At 45.0% G+C, this 27979-nt stretch overlaps 1 protein-coding gene across 14 annotated transcripts in view; it reads right to left on the bottom strand.

Annotated features, from left to right (window-relative positions):
• The window catches only part of ANKRD6 (ankyrin repeat domain 6), a 113839-nt gene that overhangs the window by 12780 nt on the left and 73080 nt on the right, over positions 1-27979 (bottom strand). For 5 of the 14 annotated variants that reach the window (XM_040552337.1, XM_040552338.1, XM_040552339.1 and 2 more), the window contains exons 3-6: positions 19461-19733; positions 10435-10533; positions 2261-2359; positions 1467-1565 (exon numbers count right to left, since the gene is read on the bottom strand). In XM_040552337.1, the coding sequence (XP_040408271.1) occupies positions 1467-1565; positions 2261-2359; positions 10435-10533; positions 19461-19580 (417 nt within the window). In that variant the 5' untranslated portion in view covers positions 19581-19733. Of the gene's footprint in view, positions 1-1466; positions 1566-2260; positions 2360-7675; positions 8016-9907; positions 10189-10434; positions 10534-19460; positions 19734-20087; positions 22251-22304; positions 22710-23324; positions 23918-27979 lie in introns of those variants that run through there. The other 9 variants (XM_040552345.1, XM_040552348.1, XM_040552335.1 and 6 more) reach the window with 7 other exon arrangements.

Below are 27979 nucleotides of genomic sequence, written 5' to 3'. Positions count from 1 at the left end.
GATCAAAGGCAAAGAGAGAGGATTGCACAGGTAAGACATCAAAGACCAGCACAGAAGGAACTCATGCAGTACACCAGTCGTATCTCAGATGCTAACACTGCTAAGCTATTCTGTTTGTGTGCTTTTTAGAAGAGGTTGTCTCCAAACAGCTGACAGATGCTGTATTACAAGCTAAATTTTCTAACGCCCTAAGGCATCCGAGCTCGCAGGATAACACGACTTGCCTCTTAAGCACACACCTTTGTACATAAATATACATATATAGAGACAAGCACATCCAGGGACAGGAGTAAAATGGTTCAGAAGCCTATAAAGTCAGCTACTATCATCTGTTATGTGTAAGCATGGGAAGTTGTCTCAAGTACCTTTGAAGCAAATCAAGATGAACAACACAGGAAAAAAACTGGAAGTTGGAACAATATAAAAGAAGGAGTACGCATAAAATAATATCAAAGATGATGTAACTACATACCACAAGTGACCACAATTGTACAAATATATGCTTATATACTGCATACACACGCAGAAAGACAGAAAACCGTGCCGAGACAATGTGCCTTTTCATTCAAAATTTTAAGATTTTCACCACCTGTCTCTCTTTTTCCCTTTCTTCCCTGGCACTTTTTGTTGAAATTTTAGAGGTATTCAGAAGTATTTACAATTTAGAAGTACATTTACCAAAATATTGTGTCATTTGCTTGAAAAAATGCTCAGAGACCCCATAAAGACATCCCAAAACCCTCTTACCTGTAACAAAGGACACGGTGCCACCCATGCAACCTGACCAACCCAGTGGCACCATGGTCCGAGCCCTAACTCAGCTCATGCCATGGGCTGCTACTGCTATTTCTTTCACCTTTGAATTAGTGAACTGAAGACAAGTCTTCCACAAATATTGCAGTTAGTGTGGAATTAAAATGCATTGCTTTGTTATTCTTAAGATATTATAAATACCAAAAGAAGGATCATCCAGGTTCATTACAAGCTTTTGGTAAGAGCCTACACTTATGTATCAGGAAGAACTTTCTCAGAAAAGATACAAGACTACTTTTTCCCTTCATGGCTTACATTTATTTGGCTGTTCAATTGCTGGGAAAATGGATTCTGAATGCCACATTCTAATTAATACAATTCATATTCATTTTAAATCACACCAGTCACAATAAATGTACTCCTTATAAATTAGAGCACTGTGAAGATTTCCAAGGGAGTTGCACTGTTCCTCTGCTCTAACTGATGTATCATTCAAAGCGCAATTGAGTTCCTCCGGCATCAGCTGTGAAAATATGAATTTCCTAATGCCTGTGGAGGGACCATCCAAGCATAACAGACGCAAAAGTAGAGGAAAAATGTCCCACGAGGAGCTGGTCTCCAGCCTCCTGAGAAATGCCATGACCAAAAATCTCCAGTGATGAGAATCAGCCACCTTACACTAGAAATGAAAGCTCCTTCTGTATGTGTCTCACCTTGTTCTTGGCAAGCACGTTAGCTCCTGCCTTAACGAGCACTTTGGCAGACTGACTGAATCCATGCCAACAAGCTTCATGAAGAGCGGTATTCCCGTCCTGAAGAGCACACACACAAGAGGAGAAGTTTAGTGCGCACTGGGTCCTCACACAGAGCAATGTTACATTCAGACTGCAGGAGCTGCATGTGTCACCTGGTCACCTGAGAAATAAATCTTTTTTCCTTTCCTACTAGCTAATTTTCTATTTTATTTTTAGCAGATGCAGATATATCCCAGAGTAAAACTTAAAGTAACTTCCACAGACACCTTAGGTACTTCTTCCTTTCTATTCTTCCTACCTTCAACCTCCTGCTGTCTTCACCTTCCACTTCTTTCCACTTATCCTTGCAAGCAGAGAATAGCACAAAAGCTTTTGTTGGGAATGTGGACTTAGTTATCTTTATTTACAAACTAAATTTACAGCCTGGGATTCTCAGCTTCTGGGATAATTGAGGGAAACTGTGCAGTGTCTTGGGTAGGGCATAGTATGGTTGTGATTTCTCCATCAATGAGCTGAGAACAAACTTAAATCAAAAACTAGCAGCTTGATATCAAAAAATAACTAAATCAGTAGCTTCTGTTAAAGAGATGGTATAGCTTTTTATTTTTTTTTTCCTTCGGTGTAACTGTCCCAATTACTTTCTAAATGTTAGGTACCTACTCAGGAGCATAAGCTGTAATTTCTTCTATGAGATCTTAATATTACTGGCTGACAAAGCTGCCACCCCACAGGGCTTCACTTTTGCCTGTTACCTTGTCCTGTCTGTCCAAAGCACAACCTTCTTGAATGAGAGTTGCAATGACATCGGTGTTCCCTACGACAGCAGCCCGGTGCAATGCTGTCTGATCGCCCTGCAAAAAGAAGCAAATCTTTAATCCGTATTATTGCCACCTGATTTTGACTTAATACAAACACAGTCAACGCGCACATAGCACACACACACAGGCTGCGTCTTCAACACGTGCTGTTTAAATCCAAGCTGCCTTTGAAAACAGTCCCCGTAAACAACTATCATTAAAGTTTCCAAGATTAATGAAGTTAAAAAGCATCAGAGACCTACACAACAATTATTTTCCGAAGTTCTCAACTCATCACAATTCTATACACAGCACTGAAGTCCTCTAAAAATATGCCAGTATTAGAAGGCACGGAATCTAACACATTTGGCACTATGTACCTAATAACCAACAATATCTCTAAAGGCAATTACAGGCTGTCATAATTCATCACAATGATCCTCCACTACTTACACTAACTGGATGAGGCTCCCCCGTTTTGGCTCTGATTGCTCCATCAGCCCTGCTTAGGATAAGGAGCATGAGATGAGATTGATGTCTTCAGCACCTCTGATGGATTTACCAATTAGTGCTAAGAGTGGAGGCAATTTTATGATGAGGACCGCAACTGCAAGACGATCAGCTTATTTCATTCAAACAACCAAGTGATCTTAAGGTCCAAACGACTTTCCCTTCTCATTGACCTGCCCTGTTGCAGCAACAAGCAAGTTTCTTACATCCATTTATTTCCTTTATGGCTAAGTTTCCAAAAGAAATGATGCTGATGTGGTCATCTCACCTGACCATCCACCATCTATCTCTCCTCTAACTGTTGAACTTATCTGCTGAGCTAGAGAGCCCAAGATAGAGACTCAAACTAGTGGCTTTAACAGGGGAGCTTCAGAGTTACCTGCACCGTCAGGGCTGCCGCTATCAAGGCTCCTCGCACAGCACATGCTGCCTCTCACCCCACTCTGCCCTTCTGGGTTATCGACATATTTTTATGTGCATTTTTGTGAGATGGTGAGGAAAGGGGGGAAATAGGATTTATGCAGCAGCATGTAGGGATGTAAGACACCGATCAATGGGAAACCAAGCTGCAGTGTCTCCAGTGCTCCCCCGACAACCTGTCGTGTCTCTTTGAAGTTGCTTTGAACCTGCAGTGCTGAAGCACAGCCTGTGAGTCCAGGCACAAAGACTAGCTTCAAAGCTGCACACAGCCTTTTTGGGGGGATGAATAAACAACAGAGTGGGAGCTCAATCTGCTTCTGCTTATCTAGACAATATCCACCAAAAATACACAAAGGGTAGAAAGATGCAATGTATCCTGCAGGGAAAAAAAAAAAAAAAAAGGCTTGCAGGAAGCTAGTACTAAAGAGATATAAAGATTTGTAGTAGAGAAATTTTATCATCTGGTATTACCTGATATTAAATACTAAAACTAAAGGGATTTCCATATTTTCTGTCCCACAGTCTACAATTATTTAAATAACTGGATAATTTGAATAATCTGTTCTCAAAGGCAATTAGCAGCTGACTTTAAAATTGCTCTCAGTGGGGCTCTTTTATGCTAATGACAACAAAGCAGTTATCAATCCATAGGGGCAAAATGAGCATTGCCAACCACAACCTTTCAGTAACCCCTGCAACGCTAACTCCCACCACCAGTATATATCATTAAATTGGCTTGTTTTCATGAAGCTGATTTTAAAAACTACACTGAGGTGTGTTTTTTTTCTTTTGCTATTTATGTTTCATCTGTAGAAGTGACATATGCTTACATTTCTTCTTGCCCTACTAAGACTCTCACTGTATTTGAAGAGAGTTAAAACAAACACAAGAATAGTCCCAGGAACCTGGACTTTTAGAAAAACACAAAGTATGGCAAAACAGACAGCACTGCAAGTTCTCTGAACTTATGTATTTATTCCACATTGAAAGATAACCAAAATGTTATGGAAATCTTCCAAAATATACCACCTCACATGTGCAAGTGTCAGATAGCTTCCAATAACTATTCCTGCACAGGAATCTGCTCTCTAACAAGCCAGGGCAGAACTTAACACCCTACTGCAGAGCAATGGGTAATGTGAACAGTGCAGAGGCCATCTCACCTACTGACCAAACTGGAATGTAATCCATCAACCCATCCCGCCAACCTGTAATTGCTACCCCAGCAAAATGCCAGACGACATTACAACCAGGAGTAAAACAAGATGACATCTGCCGTGGGGACGGACGGAGCTTTGACAATGAATAGTTGCTTACTGCTTCTTTGCAGTCTGGAAAATTGATCGTGGAGATAAGACTGGGGGCACAAATGGATTGTATGGGATTTAGTTTGTAATTAAGGATCCCCTTGCTGAGTACACTTTAAGTCAAGGCTGCTGTTGTCATCCACCCAGCCTCATGACAGTAATTGCAGTGAGGTCAAAGGACATTCAGCTTTGGGGGGTTTGCGGATATGGCAGCTACTTCTGACAGGATCTTAGTTAAATTCAAACCAAACACATGTCTGAAAGCACCTCCCTGCTGCAGGTGCATGTCTCCCTCAGGGCCTGCTGCGCTCAGAGCGGCCCAGCCCAGGCCTGGGCAGCTCCTCCTGAGGATGTGGGGTGGCACCGAGAGCCATGCCCAGGTTTGGTCCCAGGCAATATTCTGGTCCCCAGGCAGCCTCCTGACTAGGTCAATGAACGGATGAGGTCCTGACCTCATTCATATACCAGGGAGTGTCAAAGGATATCTGCCTTACTGGGCTGAGGCACCTCCCAGCGAAGAGCTGGAAGACCCTGACTTTCTGGTGACAGTCCCTACAACCCCAGCCACCAGGGCAGGGTTTTGTGGACCATTTCCTCACACCTCAGCGCACACTGACTGTACACCATGGAAACTGAGCCCAGAGACCACAATTCCCTCTGTGCTGTGAGGTACTGAGCAGCCCAGGCACATCACATAACCCAGGTATAAGTAATACAGAGTGCATCACGATGTTTTTAACCCATCTTTCCTCCCCAGTAGTACAGGAGCAAACCAGTAACTGGCCTTTATGGAGCCACATATAATGGACAAGCTGTATTTCTTTCAGAGTGTGCATTTTCACACAGTGCAATCACTGACTCATGTATCTTTTTATTAATTGCTAAAATAACTGCCTCTGGAAGCGTTCATCAGAGTTCTGCCTTCAGCAAAGCATTAAGGGACTAGTCTAGAGAGTCGGAGAAAAAATCCACCTGAAAGTGCACATTAACTGCCCAGAGTATTATGCTGGGCACAATTTATGATCCTATTTGTAAGTGATTTATGCCTTAGGAACAGGCTGCAAACCAGGAACAATGAAGAGCAATAACTCCAGTATCACACAAATGTGACCTTGACAGAAACAACAGAAGTGAGCTTGCCTAAATGCAGACGTGGGCCCGAAGCCAAAGGGACTCTCAGGTGCTTAAGAGAGACTTGGTAGAAGTAAGGCAGCTAAGTCTGCAACAGTGCCTCTCAAACCCCCTGCCTTAGCTGCTGCCTAGCCCTGAAAGCAACTAAGACTGAGGCATTTCCACCCAAACACAGTAGGCATCTCAGCTCGCCCAGCACCACGAGGCACTGGTGCTGTGATGGAACCCAAGACGAACCCGAGGTGTCCCTCACACCAACCTGTGCCACAGCCCACCGTGTAGGTGTCTCCCCTCCACCTCTCAGCACGCTTGCTGGAACCAGTGCCACACAGACCCAACAAGGCCCAACAAGCCGCCTTTCCTGCAGCAGCCCAGAGGTTATGGTACCCGCCCAGCTTGTCTCTCAGTGAGAGCACTTCTTTGTCAAAATTACTTCACATTCAAGAAATACAGCTGCATTTGCTGGGCTAGAGAGAGTGAGATGCTGGTGGGAGACCAGGAATGTGGTTTTGCATCCCCTTGGGCAGAGAATAAGGGACTGTACATCCAGAGTGCTCTGCATACAACAGAGCTATTGCATAAAAAGGCCCAGGTAGGTTTCCAGAGCCTGAAACCTGACACAGAGCTTAAATTCCTGTTTTAGCAGAGGGCTGCAGGCCAACCTTCTCCACAGATTTTAGCATTTCTCTTTCTTTTAGCATTTTTGTGCTGGCAAGGCAAGGCAGCCTTTGCTCAGCATCCTGGTGCTTGTGATTACCTTCTAGGCTCCTCAAGTTTCTTCATTTGCTGACTAACTTAAAGCAGTGAATGCAGCCACTGGGACCAGACATGTGGGAACTGGACAGTCATCTATTTCATATCTGAAGTTCACTCCAAGGACAAGAAAATAACACAAACAACTTATAAAAGAGTTTTGGGTAGCTCTTAGTACTTCTCACAGCTATCCTGCCACTATCATGGTACAGGACTAGCACAGAGGTATTGGAGTCTCTAATCCCCAAAGACTCTAATCCCCCAGTTTAATGAGATCTAGTTTACACTGGTTTGTAATACATGTTACTTTTTCCTTTCTCTGTTTTAAAAACTATCATAACCACTATATTTTGTTTTTCCTACACACTCCTTTTCTCCAGAGCCTCCATCAGTTCCACGGTCTCCTTTAAAGCCTCTTCCAGTGTCATGCTTTGCCTCCTCACTATCTTTTCATGTTTGCAGAAATCACCAAGCCGTCTTGCTACTGAATTGCACCAAAATCAACAGCAAGAACTCATGCCTTCAATCCCTGATACAAAGAGCTGGATGGCACTTGCGAAGTCTCATTCTTTGAAATCAAATCACTGAATGCATAGTATAAAGTTCTTGGAAAACATTCAAAAGTGAAAATATAATCAAGTGTAAAATACTCCGAAGAACATATAAGCATATTTGAATATTCTGAAGCCTTTGTACACAAAGGCAACCGAATGTGCCCTAGTGCTTCTCAATGCCAGTGTCCTCCTTTGCTGAAGAAAGTCATTCGTCACAAATATACAGTAAGCAGAATTTCACTCTGAACAGTAAATGATGATGCATGGCCAGCAGAAGTGATCAAGGCGTGGAAAAATAAACATGAATGAAAGAAATTACAGCTTAAATGACACTAAACGAGACTTAAATGGGAGCATAAGAATAAGCCACTTTGCATATTTACATTCAACTAGAAATGATTTTGACCTCTGGATTATTGTTCCATTTGAAATTAATTTTCCACTTCTTAACGTGGAACTTCCAGAAGAGAAGTTTCAGGGCCTTTTCAGGGTTTTAAAGTTTACTTTTTTTTCCCGTTAGATTTTCAGAAAGCACATACAGGGCAGGAAACTATGCAGAGCACCCAGCACAAAGCTTGCCATGCAGTCATGCACCTCCAAGAGCTGTCATGCCAGGCTGCCAGTCCAAGATTTTGCAGCATGCAGCCATGGGAGAAGTGAAGCTCAAGGCAGGATTGACGCACAAGATTTCTAACCTCCTTCTCTCTCTCTGATCTTCTAGGTTCCTTTCTAGCCTTTCTCTTCTGGTTTTTCTTATCTTTCTCTTCCTTGATTTCCTTCACCGGGACAACTTTCTCCTTGACTATTTCTGAGGTGTGTGCTGTATGAATACTCATTGACCAGTCAGAGATTGCATTGGGATCCCAGTAAGAGTTTTCAGGATTGGCAGGGTGGAGGAAGGAATTAGCTCCTGGGGTTGCGTACTCTACAGAGCTGGACTCCACCGGTTGAAATTCATAATAATCCCACTCCAGGCCACTGGAGGTCATTCTTCAACTAATTCTCACGGCTCTTGCCGTGTTCTAAAGAATACATCTGTAGAACATGAAGTTAGTGTTTGAATCTCTCCAAAACATTTAGCAGTTTTTAAGTTTCTGCTTATCATGTAGCAGATGAAAAGTTAGTATTGCATTTATTTATTAGCTATAGTCAACTCCAAAATAAAATGTTGAGTTCTCTTGTTATTTAGAAAAATAGAATATGCTTATTTTTAGAACCTGAAGACTTCTGTTATCATAATTCTGCAGACAAAAATCAAGTAATTTAATTTTCAATGGAATACGATACTCCCCACTCTCATGAGCAATTTAATCTCTGAACCTAAATCAGTATTCCTGAAATGAAATGTAATGATGTTAATCAACACTTGATGCTAAAGTGCCTTCACTGCCAAATAAGCACAGGATAAGAGTGACTGAAGGCATAATCAATAGATTGCAATTAAAAAAGAATATGAACATTTCTGTATGGCATAAATAAAGTGTAAAAATGAATTATACAAGGAGAAAACATAAATAGAGAACCTTCTTGAAGACCTATGCGAAAGGAAAAGCAGAAATATTTTAGTTAATACCTTTCACAAGCAAAAATCCTCATGTGGAGTTTAGCCTTCCTTCTCCTCCTCCGAGACAAATCCAAACCCACCCTCTGAGTCTCAGCATCTCCTGAGGTTCTCCTTAGCCCAAACCAGATGACTAGTACTAAATACAGAGCAAAAAATCGCACTGTGCTTTAAGAAACAGTATCTGTAAATCAAGCATGCACCTATTCTGTTCAGATCAGTCACCACATTAAGAAGAGGTATCCAGTTGTTGTGAACAAAGACCCGGAGAAGCTTGCCAGGCAAGTGAAATAAGGTCTTTTATGAGCTGGATATTTCTGCAGTGCAAGACTCTTCGCTAAACCAAAATAGTGCTAAGCACCAATCTACTCTTTTTCCATTATGGCTAACGAATCAGGTTTACATATAAGTAGTCTAGATTTTATGACTAGAGATTAAAAAAAATAAAAAATAAAAAAATAAAAAACACTTACTCAAAAAGCAGTTTTCAAAGAAACCCAGTTTGAGCAAATCAGTGGAAGCTCTTGCAGTCTAACTTGTATTTCTCAGGAACACTGACTGTACTTGTAAAGTGCCTGCAATTTTGTCTTAAATATCTGATGAATCATTTTTGCTTTTATGCATTTTTGCATTTATGTCTAAAAACATATTCAGGGTATATCTGAATAAACTGATATTGCCATTACACTTGCAAATCTGCTCCTTTCTACAGAAGGGCATAGTGAAAGCATAAAGAGTGCAGGAGAGAAAGTTTCTTCCTAGAAAAACAAGTTCCCCAGTAGAAAGTTGGCTGCACTAATACCACGGTTGTACAGGTGTACACTTGCCAGACTGCTTGCACCTCACGGGGATTCAGCTGCTCTTGTGGAGAAGGAAACCAGTTTTCCAGTTTCTACAGATATTTAAGATCCTTTGCATGCAAACAAATGCCTACATGGCTTTTCAAAAGGCACCTAGACATCTTCTTTGCCCTTTTAATAGTCATACGGGTGCCTCTACTAGCAACCTTTGGACTTCCAGGTTGCATAAAGAATCTTACTTATTACAGAGGGAAGCAAAGCAACCATTCCTCAAATTTGTGCCAGTGTGCCATCAGAAGTTAGCAACGAATCGGAGGGAAGTCCTAATTATTCAACTGCTGTTGCACATTTCGGCCTCCATTTTTGTTCATCAGAGTGAGGTAGCTAAAACTGTGTTACCTGTCATTCCAACGTGCCTTAAAACCTGGTGCAAGATTAGAACTTTTTATGGAAAGCCAGGAAGTTAATGGAAATCGAGGAAGTTCCAACAACTTACATATTTGACCGAATGAAAACAAACTACCATTTACTAACCTCGAAGCTGTTTGCATTGTGCTGATGCTTACCACCCAACAGCCTGACAGATGCGAACCTCCCCGCATCAACCACGGCAGCCAACAGGATCATTTCTTGATAATTCCCCAGTGCAGTTGCCCGATTTGCTGTGGCATGCATCGACACAAAAGCATCTCCCACTTCAGGCAAAACAGATTACGTCCCCCACCTGACGTCCTCCAGCGGGTTCTTGCACAGTGTAACGAGCTCTAATTTAATTTCTGTACCCAGCGGCAGGCACCAGCTCTCAATGCTACTCACACCAGCCCGGCACAATCACAGCTCGCACAAAGCTCTGCAGCTGGAGCGTAAGGACTGAGCAACTCGTCGAAAAACACCTCATTTTACTTTGTCTCTCACGCAAATTTGGCATCTCCAAATTAGAGGCTGCATCTCCAAATTAGAAAAAAACAGAGACAGGTTTTGCTTTCTTTTAATCCTACTTCAAAGAAGTGAAGACCTATGCTCACTTGCAAATTACTGATGGAACAACAGCCTTCTCCCCTCCACCCCAAGCAGGGCAGCTGTATCTACTTACATCATCCTGAATATCCAGGTCACAACCTGCTTTCAACAAAATCTGGACGACATGGAGGTGACCCTTGTGGGCAGCAAGATGCAGGGGGGTCCGGCCATGCTATGAATGAGAAGAAAATAACAGTAATTTAAGGTGAGTTTTTATGCATAATAGTTTACCAGAATTTTATCCTTTTCCTCCTTCTTCTGTATATACCCCTCTCTTTGAAGTCTGCAGTAGCAGCAGTTGACGTACATTAGTGTACAGCAGGCTTCCCCTTATTTTGTATGTGCATAAAACTCCTCCTCCCCGTTCTGCAACATTTCAGTTTATCCTGATGGTAATCTACAAAGGGGATATTCTACTTATGTAAGGATACTTCCTTACAAACTAGGAGCCAGCTTTGTGTCCATGCCTGGAGAGAATTCATGACCTTTTTATTTCTGTCCCTCTGGAGCACAGATTTGTCAGCCACTTCCAATCCTACTCAGTACAACAAAGTTCCTATAACAGGCAAAATCAAATACTGCATTGGGTACCATTTTTGCAAGAGAAATAAGAACTTCTGGACTGTTTTGTACAACAGGTGCTACCCCCTTAAAATGAGTGGAAGATTTGTAAGTCCCTCCAGGTGACACTGTGTATGACGACCAACCTCATTTTGTCAAAGATCTGTCAGCTGTTTTTAGACAACACTTACTTTTAAACATTATCAAGCTCTAGCCCACATAAAAACAGTGTATAAAATATTCACAAGAAAATCAATCTATAGCGTAATCAAGATCAGTTACTTAATGAGCAGGACAGAAATGCTTTAATTAGAGAGATGCATAAATGATGTATGGTTTTAGAAGAAAAAAAAGATTGAAATTTGACAGTAAAATCAAATTAATAGAAAAAGTAAATCCCCAACAAATGGCTTAAAAAAAATCTAAGTGAAATGACATGGGGAAGACAATATTTACAAATAACTGAGCTCCATTTGATCATCCTGTGGTGGAATTTACGGTGAAGCATTTCAGGAAAAGGAAAATAGGCTGCTTCTTCTAGAAGAGGCACAAGAATTTATGTTAAAAGAGGCTCAAAGAGTGAAGAGATTTTAAGAGAGAGTCTTGGACAACAGAGGAGAACTAGAATAAGTGATTCCCTAAAAAACTAACCCATACAATCTCAAAAAGAAAACTCGTAAGGGGAGGACCAAGAATTAACTTCTGCTCTACGAAGTGTGTGTGTATATATGTATATATGTATATACACACATATATCTCCCCAATATAGACCTCAAAGCATCGCCTTATGAACTGTTAAACAGGAACAAATCTAAAAACGTTGATTGCAAATTTTATTTAATCACAAGTAAGAAAACAGGGTTCCTGTCTTTTTTAAGATGACAAATTAACTTCACAGTTTCTCCCCCAGGCGTTTTAGGAGATGAAGTTGTGTTACACTGCTCTTCAGCTCTACGTCTATTTCTTCATCACTGCTGCTGCCATTGTCTCTTTTTCACGAGAAAATAAACTGCCTTAATAAATCATTTAGAAAAGAAGCAAACACCTCAAGAGCTGACAAGTGGCCTAAATAAACAGAAGAGAATCATTAGCTCTCTGAGATTTTAAGGAACTTCCTGAGTGTGAAAGCAACTCCAGGAAAATAATAACACATGCTCGGGACAGAATTGTTTGCACACAGCAATTCCCATCCCTGCCTGGCAGGTAAAGTGTTGGGAATTCAGCCTCTTCAGAACAAAGTAATGCTGAAATCCACAGTAATACTGGAGACAAAACGTCTGTGTCATTAGTTAATAGTTGTGGGGTGCTTTGAAAATGGCAACTGTCGATTCATTACACCACGACTGATGTGAAGGGCCAGATCTAAGGGAGAAGCCCACACCCACTCTGGAACTCAGGTCTCTCAAAACAAATGCTTTGTCCCGTTCCCCTTTCCAAGCAGGAGGCAGCAGCTCGCTCCTGATGAATGGGAAACTTTCCTTCCAGCATCTCCGAAGGTGTGGGAAGGGCTTGCTTCCTGCTGTCCCCACCGGCCTCTCCGTGCCAACTGAGTGGCAACAGCCTGCTGCTTGTGGGGTTCTTGCTGCACCTAGACACCGGTCCATCGGCGATGCCCCTCGAGGAGAGGGCTGCCCCGGCCACGCAGAGCACAGCCTCCCTTCGGCAGCGGCCTGGAGGATGGCCAGGGCTACGTTTCAGGTAACTCAATGGCAGGAGGCATAAAAGTCTCTAGGCAACGTGAAAAAGAGAAAACGAACCTGAAGCGAGGTCGACAAACCGTTCCCGGCTACGAACAACACGTTTGGGTTATGGAAATGTGCTCCAGCACGTTCAGGTTTATGGGTTCCGAACTTCTACGTTACCTAACTGCGATAAATGAATCGCCTAATCTGAGTGTCTCACTTCCCAGCAGGTTGCTAACATATCACAAAACCAACTTACTGTTATCTGTACACGGAGCAGGGAAAAAAAAAAACAGAAACAAACCCAAGCTGAAGGCAGCTCGTGTGCTGTGAAACGAGAGCACTGCCAACCACGCGGACAGATTCCAGCAGGGAAATTTTCTGATAAGATAACCATCTCTAACTCCTGAAAAAAGAATGCCGAGGTGCAGCCAAAGGTCCTTTGTTAAAAATAAACTATGGAAGAAGAGTGTGAGTTTATTTTTAATACGAGGAACGTGTTTTCCTCACCCAGCACACCTCATGTAGTCAAGCACCCCGTAACGAGCGCACAGGAACGGGGAAAGCCTCCCGGAGGCACGCATCCAAGCCACGTGCTTCACAAGAAAAAGTTGCAAGCCACACCAGATCCAGATCTCACAGGGCACGCCACCCTCACCTGTCCATTCAGTGCCTTAAGGCACATAAAAATACCATGGCCGGAGGGAGCAGGCTTATCAGGAGGAGGCTGCCCTTACCCTCGGCAGCACCAGACTCCCGTTTCAGCAGGAGGAACCCATCCCAGGCCTCAGCGGTCAGGCTCTGGCTCGTGGGCAGCCTCAGGAGACCAGCGCTGGAACAGGAGATGCCCTCAAAGGGAGAGGGCACAGCGGGGCCAGGGAGAGCTGTGATTTCTGGGGCTATAGGAGAGGGCGAGGGGTCGGACAGGTAGCAAGCAGAACCACCAGACTTGGAGAGGAAGGAAAGGGCTGAGGCTGGCAGAGGAACCCCCTCCATTCCAGCCTCTTCAACAAGCAAAGCCAAGCCCCGCCACGTCCTCAGGGCCACGGGGAAAAGAAGCCAACACGAGGCAACTTTGGACGTTCCTGCTACTGAGCAAATAAAGAGGTTGCATCGCTGTGCATTACCACTATCACCATCCCCAGGCGTTCAAAAACTGCAGCCAGGTCTCCAAAATTCAGGTTTTCATGTAGAAAAAACACACCGAATTATTAAAACAAAAGACTAGAGGATGATGGAATATACTTCAGCCTTTTATTCCAGAGGGTTTGTGTGTCTCAAGATTCTCTGTCCAACAAACGTGGGTTCAGAGGCATCCCACCTGCCGGAGACACACAGAAAGGGAGACCTTCAGAGAGCAGTCACCGCATCCTTTAGCTCTTCCCAGAGGCTCTGAAGGGGGACTAGGGAAATCACAATCTTAACCACAACGGGAGAGTGGGAAGGAGGATCGATTCCAGCACATTACACTGATTAGAGGCCCGGACTTTTGGAAAAGCACTGTCCATCTCACAATTAATCGTAACACTGCAAGAACCGACAGTGCCAGGTTTTCTTTTTCTTCCCAGTAACATCAGAAGAAGAGGAGAGAGAGGCAGTACTAAGGCAGTGCTCCTCCGGTGCAGGCACTGCAAACACTGGAAAGATCACCGACTTAAAAGCTTGTGGGCATTTCCAAACATCGGCTGTAATGGTTTTGGGGTTATTACAGGCAATAATATAAATACAAATGAGAGACTTCTACAACTCAGATTAACGAACCAATAAAGCAGTCGTTCACACAAAAAGTATGCAATTTGGGCATTTATTCAAATGCAAATAATTGCTTCAGCAGGTCACAAATCGCGCAAATCCTCCCGTGTCACTGGCTTATTAAAAATAAATGGGACCTCTTGTACTAAAGCTGCCACTTCCAGCAGCCGTGACACAGAGCTCTGGCTATGGGGCATATCAGGTTGCAGCCAAGCACAGTAAACATCCAGATGAATTTCAGCAGGATTTCTTTTTTTTCAAATTTGTATTTAACCTGTATTCTAACTTCCAAACTCTGACAGGCACCTGTCAATACGTACGGTTTAAAAGCACAATTTTTGTGGAGGAGCTGCTCCAGGTGTGCACTCTGCAACCAAATCCATACAGGCAGGCTTTGCACCACGACCTGCAGGACCTTTCCTCGTCTTTTTATATTCATGGATGCTTTTACGCAAGCACATCCAGTTTTCCACCCCACCCCAGTGTCGTGCTGCACGAGCACCGTTGTTTATTCATCCACTCCGCATTTATGCAAAAACATGCCTGGCCACATTTTATAGAAAGCTTGAAAATGCAAACAGTCTTGTCCCATTCTTCACGCTGCTGATTTGTTACGGTGTTCCCCATGAATAACCTGATCGCTCAAGCCAGCAGTAAGCTTCCCACTGGCCTCAACAGGCACTGAGCAAGTCCCTAAATGTCTGCTATTTCCCTTTTGTTTATTTTCATTATTGTTTAAAACAGCCACTTAAGGCAGTAAGTAGTTTTTCAAGCTGAAGTAGCACAAAAATGTGAAAGCACCAAAACAGATTTTTTTTTTTTTTTTTTTTGCTTCCATCTTCACTTGTGAAGAAAATATTTGTTTTCAAGAACTCTGCATTCTCTCAAGTTGAAACCTTGATGACGAGTCGACGAGTACCCCGGCACTATGACGTGCTGCCATATGGCAGGGTCATAGCACAACCAGTTCAAAGCTCAGATCGAAGAAACAAACAGATAAGCAAACAGAATTGCTGAATCAAAACAGAAGCACTAGCATTTTTCCGCAAATGCTCATCCTTTCTTTGCAGAATTCAATTTTAGAGCTATGTTCTTAATGTTGTGCTCTGCAGCAAAGCTGTATTCTGCTTTCCTTTGAAAAAAAAAATCCATAAACCCCATGGTGTTATGCAAACTGCGTTAAAACTGCCTGTGCCACATTATGACTTCCTATGGCGATCTTCTTCATGTTTAACAGACCGGTGGCACACCCCTACCTAATATCCAGCTTTTTTTGGCAGCATTAATTCTCAGTGCTGAGCTCTGCATGCCCTGGAGCAGTGCCCCAGTGAAACCCACCACTAACACGCTGCTTTGGTGAGCTCTAACACAGGTTCAGAGCTGGAATTCCATCTCCAGGCGTGAAGCAAGCCCGCAGTAAGGGCTGCAGTTCCTGGCACGCTGCAGTTCAAGGCTGGGAGGTGAAATAAAGCTTTAACTCCCCTCCTCTGGCACCATGCTGGGAACAAGATCAAGAGAGCAGCTGGTCTTATCCGATGCATCACTACCTCCCTTTCTCCTCTGCCACTTCTGGTGGTTCTCAGCCCTCCCCCTCATCTATCTCAGCCCACAACATAAAAAGGAAAATAACTTTTGAAAAGGGAAACAACATTCTGGGAGGACAGCAAGACAGAGCAGCTCAGCAAAAGCCCCAGCACTTACATTTCAAAGATGAAGCTGTCAACAAGTTTACTGAAAGAAAGCTCTCCTACAAAAGCACTGAAAGATGGGACAAGCTTTGCAGATTGGAAGAACAGACTTAATCATACCAGGATCTGTTCTTAATCTTCCAGTTTTGGCAGCGCATTCACCAAAATACCTCATGAAGGAACCTGCTTGTTGGAATCAGCCAACATGAACTACCAGTTGTTTGGGTTTGGGGGATTTTTTTTTTTGCCCTTTTCATAATGAAAGGAGATATACTTTCATGCCTGTGAAGAACGAAGAACAAAAACGCACAAAAATGTGATCTCTTTGTTTTACCAGGCAGAGCAGCACCAGAGCAAGGTGGCTGACAGGATGCCCAAAGCAGAGTTCACACGTGGTGAGCAAGACTGTCTCTTGGCTGCCACCCTGCACAGCTCCATGGCAGAGATCCCAGCCCCAGGATGACGCGTGTGTCCATGTGCCAAGCAGTGCCACCATCCCTCTCCTCCCCTCTGGGTCCCTGGTGTCAGATGGCTGTGGCCATCAGCTCTTCTTCCCAGGTTTTAAAAAGCCCCACAGCTGGGCAGAGCCCACGTGTCCCTCGCCGATCCTGGTGTCAGGGAAGATGCTGAAACACACGCTTCAACGCTGACTTCAGCTGGAAGGGAGGGCTGGACTTGCTATTCGTGCCGTCAAAGCTGCCAAATCCATCCTAGAGGAAGCTCGGGCACACAGTTCCTCATCGAATTTCTATTCCTTCATATTGCTGTTCTTTTGAAATCACCCTTTTCGAGGTGACACAAATGAAACCACTTTGCAGCTGAATTTCTGTTTACTGAAGCAGCAATTAACCACATCGCATGACTTTCCAAATTTAAGATAAAATTAGAACCGGACAAGCGTGCCAGCTATCCAGCATTTAATAGTCCTTGGTTCGTTATGGAAAATGTGCTTCATTTTCCTTAAGCCATGCTCAATTAATCTGGTTTGAATGAAGAACAGCATATAGGTCTAGACCTCAGTCCCTTCAAGCTGTGGCTCTGCGTGGTGTTGTTCCACAACAATTGGTCTGCGCTCACAGATGTGTATCAGAAACCCATTTCGAGCCTAAAGTGGTGAGGGAACATTTTCTCTCTCTCCAAAAAACTTTGCTTTGGCATGTCTTTTTGCAATAGAGCTCTGATAGAATTCAGTAGGAATTTTGGCTGAGAAGTACAAAAGTCATTTCTTTCTTTGGATCAAACCCCTAGAATTTAAAATTAATTTGACAGAACAAACAGAAGATTGCAAATAAAAGCAGAAGATATACGAGTAAAAGAGAATTAAGGCATGTGAATAAATTTATAAATTTATGTTTAGGTTTCATTTTGCAATGAATTTTATCTTGGGGAGGGAAGAAGGCACTTCAGTTTATCTGAGAGCTCAATCAGTAATTCCTTGCTTTGACAAGCACGCCATCTAATTTCCAACCTAAAACTAGCAACCTGTAATTTAAAAGTAGTTATTTTGGGGGCCTGTTCCACTTATTGAAAGACCACAGAAGAACCTGGCTGCTCTGATGGCTGAAAAATCCCTTAAAATTCCCAGTTTAAATATACTTGGGGTTAACTTACACATGCTTGCTCTTGTGCCAACCTTGTCCTGGACTTTGGATGGCTCTTTCTCCTCCCAGCCTCTGTGTCGCTGGATCAGCGAGCCAAGTTCTTCCAAGGCATGCACGTTCACACAGCCTTTCACAGGCAATTACGCACGTGCTCTCCCTATGCAGCTGAGTTGATTTTCCGTGCAAAGGTGGCACAACAAAGCAAGTGCAAAAAGCAGGAAGCCACCTACATCGCGCAGGAAAGAATTTATTTTTTTTCCAACTCTAGCAAATCTGCATTGATCAAATTAACCTGATTTTCTGTTTGAAAGTCATATTTACACAATTTGCCTTCACTGTTACTGTAATTAACAGAAGGCATTGGTAATTACATAATGAGCAATCTTAACAAAGAGGAAGTGTCAGCTTTGCATTAGTATTATGGATTATGGCAACCTAAGTCTGTGAAACAGTTCAATCAGTGGCATGATTATTCTGGCAACCGCGACAAGGGACATCACATTTTATGGTTCAGTGTGGAAGCTGGATTCAAAATTACTTTAATGCACAAATTTATACAAAATATACAGTATTCTTTCAGTACTTTGTGCATTTTCAGGTAGGTCCCTCAATAACCTCGAAGCTCAGTATCTTATAAAACAGACAAACAAAAACCACCACACAAGACCACAAAACAAGAAAACAAACCACCTACCGTTCAAGCATATTTAATTATTTCTATTCCTGACCACCTCCAATAGCTGTTGATCAACTACAGAGATGCGTGGACAACAGAGCCAAACAGATATCTTTATGGGCCCATTCACATTTTTTACATCTGTATATATTATCTACCAGCAAAACACCGCTCAGTTTTGGCGTGCAAAACTCACTAAAATTGGTTACCCTTGGATCACTCCACCTTTCAAAATAAATGCTATCCACAACCCAAACACCACAAAGGAATTGCAACCAACTGTCATGGACAGATAAGAACAGAAAAAACAGATTATTTATCTGATGTACTCACATTTGCTTTCTATCTGTGAATATTTGCTCCCACACATACAGTGTTCAAAAGCAATACGGAAATAGAAATAGAACGAGATATGATAGAAAACAGTAGTTTGTCAAAACAGGACATCCCAGATTTTATGTTGCAGCTCTAAAGACCTAACTTACCTAATTCTCTTTAGGGCTTCTTGCTGAGTGAACTGTCTCTGCAACAGCCACTTCTACCTCATCTTTTATTTGCTAATATTATTTATATTGTTATTATATTAATATTTATAATATACTGAATATTTATAATATACAGAAGGGGGACTACACAGCAGGAATCAATGCAGATGTCAGATACAAGCGAGGCTGCTGTACCGATAGCCTTTGATGGCAAGAAATGCTTTCTGCATACCTTTATCCTACCACAACAGGTGGCACTCCCCCATCCCCTCATCCAGAAAGACCAGCGCTCTGGACCAGCTTCCCCCGACAGTGATGAATTGCTCCATTCATCATCTCGCACATTGTTCAAAAGTCAATGCATGTTTTGAAAAACGTCGCAGCATCTCCATCAGCACAGCACGTTTTTAAAGACCCAGCATTCACTACAGCTGTGCATGCGCGTACTGGGAAGTGTCTGACTACAAGACATGCACCATTTGGTAAATTTACACGAGCTAATAAGTCTAAACTTCAAGGAAATCCCAACACTGTAATCCACCGCTAACCTCAATTACATTCAGAATTGCAAAGCTGCAAGGGCATTTTCACAGACAATGGTTTAGGAGTTATGTTAGTTCCCAGGGATTTTGTAAAGCGTTTTTCTCTTGTTACCTTGGTAACTGCTACCTTGGCACCCTTGTTGATAAGCTGCACCACATTATCCACTTGGCCTTTGTACGCAGCTATGAGAAGCCGTTCTGAAAGCACAGCGACCACATCCTGCTGGCTCATGAATTAGGAGAGAAAGGTTTTCAAGGCAAGCAGTGCGCAGGCTTCTTCAGTCCAATAACAAAGGCTTCAGGTCTGTTCAAGCAGCATGCACGGAGGTGAGAAAGGACCCCAGCTCCCTGGAAGGTGACGCTGTTCCTATGCCATCTTCTGGACCTGTGGATCAGAAAACAACACTGCCATCAGCAACGTTTCAGAGACTGGAGCGCTGCTGCAGCTCCTCCCCGAGTGCTCATCTGCTCATCGGTTTGGGAGGGGGGTCACACACAAAAAACAAAACAACCCTCTGAGCCTCCTGGAAAGGATCACTGCACTTCTGCTGCAAGGCAGAGGGAACGTACGCAGAAGCACATTCTCAGTGTCCCCTCATTCCCCTAATGTGGGACAGAAATCCCTAAACTTTCTGAAAGCACGACTCTCTTTTGGCATAACCTGTATTTGTGTGGCGCCCTTTCATTCCGTCTTCCTCCCTCTCCCAGACTTTACGTTAGCTGGGCACGAGTTACCTACCTCGACTGCTAACAGCACCGTTTCGGCCAAGGGAACACGGATGCGTTACAGCTATGGGCTGGGGATATAAATACACAGATCTCTGCACTGGCAGGCCCGAGAGCAAGCAGCAATTAAAGGCAGCTGACTGCTCCCTCACTGGTACAAAATGCTTCACAGCCTCCTCTGAACCATCCCAAGGACACCTTTGGGAGGGATCTCAGCCTGCAATGGGGAAACGCCGATCTTTGCTGTCATCGAGAAACTGCGTTCCCATGGAGGTGCTGACACCGCGGCACGCTGGCCCCGGGAACAGTTCAGATTTAGCACTCTTCATGCAAACCAGGCAAGTGGCCGTGAGCAAGTTCTTCTTCCCTGGCTCCAACAACCTGTCCAAGCAACCAGCAGAGCTGAAAAGTGATGCTTCCCAAAAATTTATCCACTCTGAGCTTTAGGATCCTCCAAGTCTAGGAGAACTTCAGCTTTATCTTTACTTCAGCAGTATTTCACACCTTGGTATTTGATTGTTTCAGTACAGCAAAAACATTTTCAAGATAGCAGGTGCGTGCACAGATGATTTATCTTTCTCTCTCTCTTGAAATATCACTGCGCTGTTCTTTATCAGCTAATAGTATTACAGACTTCACTTAGTTTGAGGGTAAGAGGTACAGGGACTAGATGATCGTGGAGACGGTGCAACACAATGTCTTTCACACCTGTGCTCTCCTTTTGAATCCATCTCGAAACAGCAATAACGACAAGCTAGTACTCCTGCCTGGCTTGGCTGGCCCCCTAAATGGATTTGGTTGCCTCAGCCTAGCCGATCGCACACAGCCCCCCCCCATAATCCCACCACTCACAGCACGGACGTTTTGCTTCCGGTTTCAGCAGGGAGAGCCTCACCTCATTCAATTTCCATCCTCATACTAGGAAGACAAATTTTTGATCAACAGCTCACCCCTGTTAAAACCACGTTGGTTAATTTGTAGATGACAGCAGCAGAATTAACCCGCACTCCTACGACAATTTGTCTTACTGAACCTTAGAACACACTTTATGAGCACTAACTCCTGTAACACCCTTCGAGGTGAGTATTGTGCTCACAAACATTACACCCATTTTACAGAAAGTGCTCTTCAAAGCACAGGGAAGTTGCTGTTTTCTCCAACGTTCATAGAAAAGTTATGTCAAAGCCAGGAAACAACTCCAGATAATTGCCTCTTGATTTGCAAGGACGAGCGTGAGGTTCTGCTGTCTCCAGGGAGAGGATTCAGGTCAGCTTTTCTTTACCATCCCCTTGCTTGCTAGGTGCCAGCATGCCTGTAGCAACGTGGAAATAGCTGCACGTTTAGTCAGCAAACGGACGTGGTTTGGACACCCTGGCGTCGTATGAAAGATGGAAGAGAAGAAAAAAGCCCTCGTGTCCCTCAGCAGGGCCGTGCACAGCACACACCGCTCCTCCGGCACTGCGCGAGCCTGTGCCATGCTGTGCCTTTGTGTACAAGCCATGTGGAAAAGCCAAGAAATACAGATGGCCTGTAATTAAGAAGCTGATCTGTGAAAAGTAACGCAAGGTTAGATCTCACCTGCCTGAAGTATTTGCTTTCCAGTGACCAACGCAAGCTGCAGCCCCGCGATCTGGCCGCCCTGTTCCCTCCGTGGCTCTCCCCTGACATCCCAAAGCAGCGTCCCCACCACCCAGCTCTTCCCCTCCTTGCCCCCGAGACCAGCACGCCGTGCAGAAAGCCTCACATCAGTTATGTTCTCCGAGAGCTTCTCAGGCCGTGGAGTTGTTTGTTTCTGTGCCAGCGCCTGCCTGTGCCCTGGTGGTTTCTGAACGAACCGTGCAGTCACTGGTTTGCCCCCATCCTTACACCCAGCCTGGCCGCTCGGACGTCAGGCACAACGCACCGACAACCAGCCCTGTGCGTCCTGAAACACCTGCGGTCAGCCCCTGGTTGCTTTTCCCACCCCTTGTATTAGAGACAAATAAATCAGTAACATCATTGGCACCGAGAGGTTCTTAACATTCACTGCAGAAGGCTCAACGCAAACATTTTCCTGACACGCTGACATTTCTGATCAAATTTCAGATGCTCCTTACGTCTTGGCCGCACCACCAGCGACCCCAAACGTAGGCTAACACCCAGATGACTTGCGAGCGTGCAAAGTTTAGTGCTGCCAGGAAAGCGTCACGTTCACAGGCACGCAAAGGCAGGTGTTGGAAACTGTACTCACTTCCCAGTTCGATTTTTCTCTCTCTTGCTCCTTCCCGATCGCTGCAGTAAAAAATTCTCTCCCCGAGATGATCAGCCTGTCATGCCCTGCGAGTCCGGAGGGACCGCCTGGGAGAGCTCTGCTCTGTGATGTATTTTGCCTTCTTGCCTCTTCCACTGATCAGACCATATATAAAAGCATACTAAGGAGTCGATTCAGCTACCAGTCCTACATGGACTTCCATCACGTTGCTTGAGCCTCCTGCGGTCGTGGGTCTCCTTTACAGCAGGGCAGTCGCGTTACAAGCCACGTCCCCGATCCTGGCTGGTTTACAGACGGATATTCACACAACAGGTCACGTTCCTGACTCCGGCTGCTTTGCATTTCCTCAGTTGCATGCACTTTCGATTATTTGCAACTCAGGAAAGCGTGGCTGCTCAGGATAGGAAGCCCAGACAACCCAGAGAGCAACTTTCCTTTTCTCCTGAGCTGGTAAGGAAAGAAGGTGGGTGATGGTGGCAGCGGGAGGGGGATGACTTTCTCGTTCTGACCAGTGACCCTCTCCCCGTGCAGGGTTTAACTCTCCACATGCCTCCGACACATGGAGCATCTTTTCCTGAATACATCTGCACAGGCAGCACAAGGCAGAAGGTAACAGATGCCCGCGTACTGCCAATAAAAGCTTGACTGCCCTTTCACACCCAGACAGTGCAAAACGAACCAACAACGTGATTACAGGCGCCGCACCACGTCCCTGCTGCCAGTGCCTAATGCCCAGAATTAAATCCCTCATTATCACCCCAAAGCACTGCTGCTTGTTCCAAGCAGCAGACCACGGTCTTTTCCGTGCCAGGGATCCCAGCTGCCCTCCTGCCCCCCGTCCTTTTGGGAAGCACAGAACATGGAAATACTCAGACCTTTTGCCGAGGAACTGAGGAAGGAAAAAAAAAAGAAAAAAAAAAAAAAGGATTTTGCTTAAATATATTTTAAAATAAGAAGCAGCCCTCGCTGTGTTCCTTTGTTGAGGATCAGATCGCTTACCTGGGGCAGGTAGGGAAAGCAATACCTGTCCCCTGCGGGGACGCCAGCCAGGTGTGATGCCCACAGCTCCGGCCGGGCTCGGCGGGGCGATGCCTTCCGAGAGCACCATGGTCCCCGGGTCAGCGGGGCGCGACGAAGGACGCCCGGGCTGACATGGCAGATTAGTATTGCAGACCCACAGCGATGAGGCAACGTCTCCGGAGCGCGGGATCCGGCCGTATCGCCCCGGATCTCAGCGGCTCAATGAGTCAGGCGGCGCTACAGACGCTCCAGGAAACGTTTGGCTGCGAGCTGCACAACACCAGGCGGGCGTGCAGCCGGCTGCTCGGTGACGGGGTCGTAAAGCTCCAGCATCCCTCGTGTGCGAGCAGGGGGAAAATGCAGAACCTACGTGCACCTGCCCCCTGCATGGCTCCCTCCCCTCCTGCAGCTCTGTGAGGATGATGATCAGCCACGCAGCCTGCACGGGGTTACCAAAAGTGCAGGAGCCGTGCTCCCGAAGGCTACGGGGAAGTCCGGCACGCAGCAAGCATCACAGACGCTGACAGGCTAGAGGACAGCCTCTCCTCAATTCATGGGAAGGGTGAAAAGGTTCCCCTCGCAGGAAGGAGGGGAAAAAGAAAGCTGAAAAGCTCTGAAAGACTTAAGGCATAGAAGCTGATCGACTTCATAAAATCCCCTGTGCTAAATGGAAATCATACTGAGGGTGACCCGTGTTCTGGCATCGTAAGATCACCAAGTTCAGTCAGCATCTGAATAAATGAACACTTAGGTAGCTAACAAAAGGCTTCTGGTTGTATCCATTATCACTGTACCAAGGTACCAGATGAAATAAAAAAAAAAAAGGGTGGGGGGGACTCCTTTATTCTGCAAGGGACGCCAAATTCTCTTTTGCAGTTTATCTCCAGAAATTATGCTGAATATTTCAACCAAAGCTCTCATCACCTGGCAGCTTCATTTCATGCAATATAAATAACATCTGTTCTAAATTATTTTAGAACAGCCCAGTGTAAGTTACAGAGCCTGGCCCTTTTTTAATGGGATGATACATAATAGTTACTGTTTTATAATAATCAGAAGTCTTGGTAAGAAAGCTTCTAAGAAAACTTCCTACATCGAATACTGCCCATGTCTCCCTTGCTCTGCTCAAGAGGAAAATGGGTTTCTTTGTTTAGTAATACCTAACAGCGTGTTACAATCTATAAAATGCTCTTTTTCTTGTCTACCTTCTCTGTGAAGTACCTTGTTGTACTTAACGCGACATAAACATAAATACTGTACTCAGGATACCAGTGTTAGCAAGGTGGATTATTGCTTTAAAAGAAAGAGCTTCCAGGAACCTAGCTCACTTTTTCACTTACCGCAGGACGCAGATATACCCTCCGTTTCTCTCAACTGACTTTCAGAGTTTTTTTCCCAAGACCTGCAGCACTGCTTTCCTTTAAGTGATTTTTCTCCAACTCTCCCATGAATCCTGTCTAAACAGATCAGGAAAAATATATTTATTTTGCTAAAGGAAGGACTCTGCCTCTAACCCAATCCTGCCCCAAAAGAAAGTTAAAAAGGAGCCCAAGGTGTCATTATGAAAAACATAACAGCAGCAGCTATGTCTAGAAAACAGGAAAGAACTACCAACTGAAGAAAAATATAATTGTGATTCATACTTTTCAAGTACACCGACACTATTTTGGGGGCTGGGCTGTATACTGATCAACGTTTTGAAACTGGGCACCTACACAAAACAATCTGGCAGCTTGCAGGTTGGTCTCTGCTGTTGTTTGCCACTGTTTTCATTGCATATTTTGAAATGGGATCACACCAAGTGAATTTATTCAGTTTTCACGTGTACAGCGGTGCGATTCCTCACCTTAAGAACCAGCACAGTCCGGGACATCTGAGAACGTTTCATGTGCTTTTTTCCACTTGCTGCTATTACTTACTGCCTGCAGCCAGCCTGGGTGGCCCACACGAGGGGACAACGAGCACGGCTTTCCCGACTGCTCGCGCAGCTCTCCGCCGATTGAAGCTCTGTCTCCCTACCTCCTCCATCCTCAGCCTGGCTGAATGAGGACTCTCAGCTGCCTGGCAGCTCTCAGGCGATGCCTTGTTAGTGCCAAAAGCAACCGGCAAAGCTGCACCTGCTGTGCAGAGCGCGCTCGGAGACGCAGGCACACGGGGACCAGCGATGAAGACCACGGAGGCAGTTGCAAGTCATCGGTTACACATCGCTAAACTCCTTGTGTGAAGGCAATTGTTCTCCTTCCCCCCTCATTATCTCCCTTCCATGTAGCCCTGACCTTCGTTATCCGTCACGCAGGTTATATACGTAGCACTTTCTGCAGCTCCTAACGTGACACTTTTTCATTTTGCTTATCTCACTGAAGTGTCACAACTTTATTATTCTCCCCACCCTCTCTTTCAACACACGCACACGTCAAAAACATTCATTAAAAGCGAGACCAACTCTCAGCAAGCATCCCTCAGTATTTACATAACAAAACAATATCTATTGTTTGCTGCCACACAGTGTCTGCGCGCAAACACACACGGAAGAGAGGTCTCGGTGCCATTTGCATAAAAACACTTAGGAGGTCTTTCCAGCTCACTGCTGTTTAACAGAAGTGCTGGGGCTGAACCTTGGGAACGACGCAGGACACAGCTGTGCTCGTGGGAGAGCGGGGTTTTATATTATGCTCAGGCACAGTGGGACTTCTGGATGGGAGAACGGTTCCTCACCATCTCCTTCAGCATGGGAGCCACCTGGCAATCAATTAAAATGCCATACAAATCCCACCAAAGCTCACTGCAAGCCAGAAAGATGGTTTTAGAGCCATCACGTTTCAAATCAGCCGTAGCACAGGCACTATCGGTCATTCAGTTTGGGGCCACCGCTGCCCTCATGCTGGTGTGGCACTGCAGCGGTCTGCTCCTCCTTGGGTTTGCTCTGGATGCTCCTCCTTGCAGCACGAGTGACCCTACACTCTCTCAGCCAGCATGTAACGGAAACCCAGGTGAATTTTGCACAAAGACGTGCTGGAAAATTTCAAGAAAAAAGTAATTGCTACGTTTACAGATTTTTCCAGGCCAGAAGGCACCATTATGTTAACTTAATGCCAGCACCAAGCCACAAACTTCTGTTTGAAGATCCTACCTTTTATAAGCATGAGTAAAGATGCGCGGCCAGGCAGCCATCAGAAAACGCTCTTGACAGGATGGGAAAGAAGAAAACACACATTTACCAGCTTCAAAATATTTTCCAGCTGACAAGAGAGCATTGGAGATGTTCTTTCTCTTCAAGCAAAACATGACTGAGGAGCTGCCAGCAGCGCTGATGCAGTCCCTCCCGTGCAATCCCTGCAGATGCCTTGGGAGGACACTGGAAGACGCAACGAACTGGCTGAGCGGTGCTCCCCGTGCAGCTCTGAATCATGGAGAGACCACGAGTACGGTCTGAGGTGTTGTTATATTAACACGGTTCCTCAACATTGCTACGTGTCTGGCATGCGTGCAAGAGTCTGGCAGGCAGTGGGAGCCAGTTAAGAGCTCTGTAAGGTGTAAGCTGAAAGTCAGAGGCCGCAGTCCTACGGATGGGGGGTCCAGGGTGGGAGAGAGATGCAGCAAACGTGTGGGTAGAAGGGCTGCGTGTCTCCACTGTAACTCACAGAGCAGTTTGCACCTGTTACTGTGCGCTCTTACCGTCAAGAGAAGATAACTTTTCCAGCTGCATCCCACCACGGGGTACTGGAACTGCAAGAGGAAGTTCAGGGATCTGGCACACCCTGGAAAATTGGGCAAGAGAAAACGAACGCCGGCGGGGAAGTGGAAGCGGAGGTCATGCACTGCTGCGTGGGGCAGGGCACAGCTCTGCGAGTCAGCGCAGCTCCCACCGTCAAACCCACGAGCTGATTCTCCAACGTCTCTGCCAAGAAGCTGTCTGCAACACCTGAGCAAAACCAGTGTGGATGGGTTAAAACTAGCTGCACACAATTCAAGTGAAGCTCTGCTTCAGGGTAGACACCAGACCTGCTGAACATACCAGAGGGGTTCTTTTCTCTAGCCTAAGAAGGCTTGAAAGAGGCCTGGAAACAGCCACCAAAAACTGGGAAGTAAATTAAAAGCATCTCTGGTGAGATCCTGATAGGAGAGTGTCTTTATTGACTGCAAAGCCTGCTGAAAAGGTGGGGATTTTAGGGACTTTATCCTACCTTTTCCAATTTGTAAGTTTAGCTCAAAGGTAGCAAATAGTCTCTCATTTTGTGAATGAAGCTGCCATGCTGGGCACTCCTCACGGCGCTTGGTATTTTTGGTTACACTGCAGCACCAGAAGGGGGTGAAGCCTTCCTCTTTGGACCACGAGCTCATTTCCATGCCAGGTTTGCAGCTGTTGAGAGTCAGCTAGCCAAAACTGCTGCTTCATGACTGTGCAGGATGCTCGATGACGTGAACGGAAGGTCTCTGGTTCTGACTGTAGTGCAAAGATGTTGATAGATGACAAATAATTGCAACGTGTATTAAGTGATACACTTGTCAGCAGACTCACCAAATAGATTGGACTGCCATAAATTTTTTTATATGTGGAAATACGTAACAGCACAGAAACAAGGGCAATAAACAGAGATTTCAAGGCTGCAATACTGTCAGCCTTGTACCCCAGA

This window comes from Cygnus olor, chromosome 3 (genome assembly GCF_009769625.2).
Source record: "Cygnus olor isolate bCygOlo1 chromosome 3, bCygOlo1.pri.v2, whole genome shotgun sequence".
Lineage (NCBI taxonomy): Eukaryota > Metazoa > Chordata > Aves > Anseriformes > Anatidae > Cygnus > Cygnus olor.
Note: the sequence above shows the minus strand (reverse complement) of the source record. Positions and strands in the feature narration are given on the sequence as shown.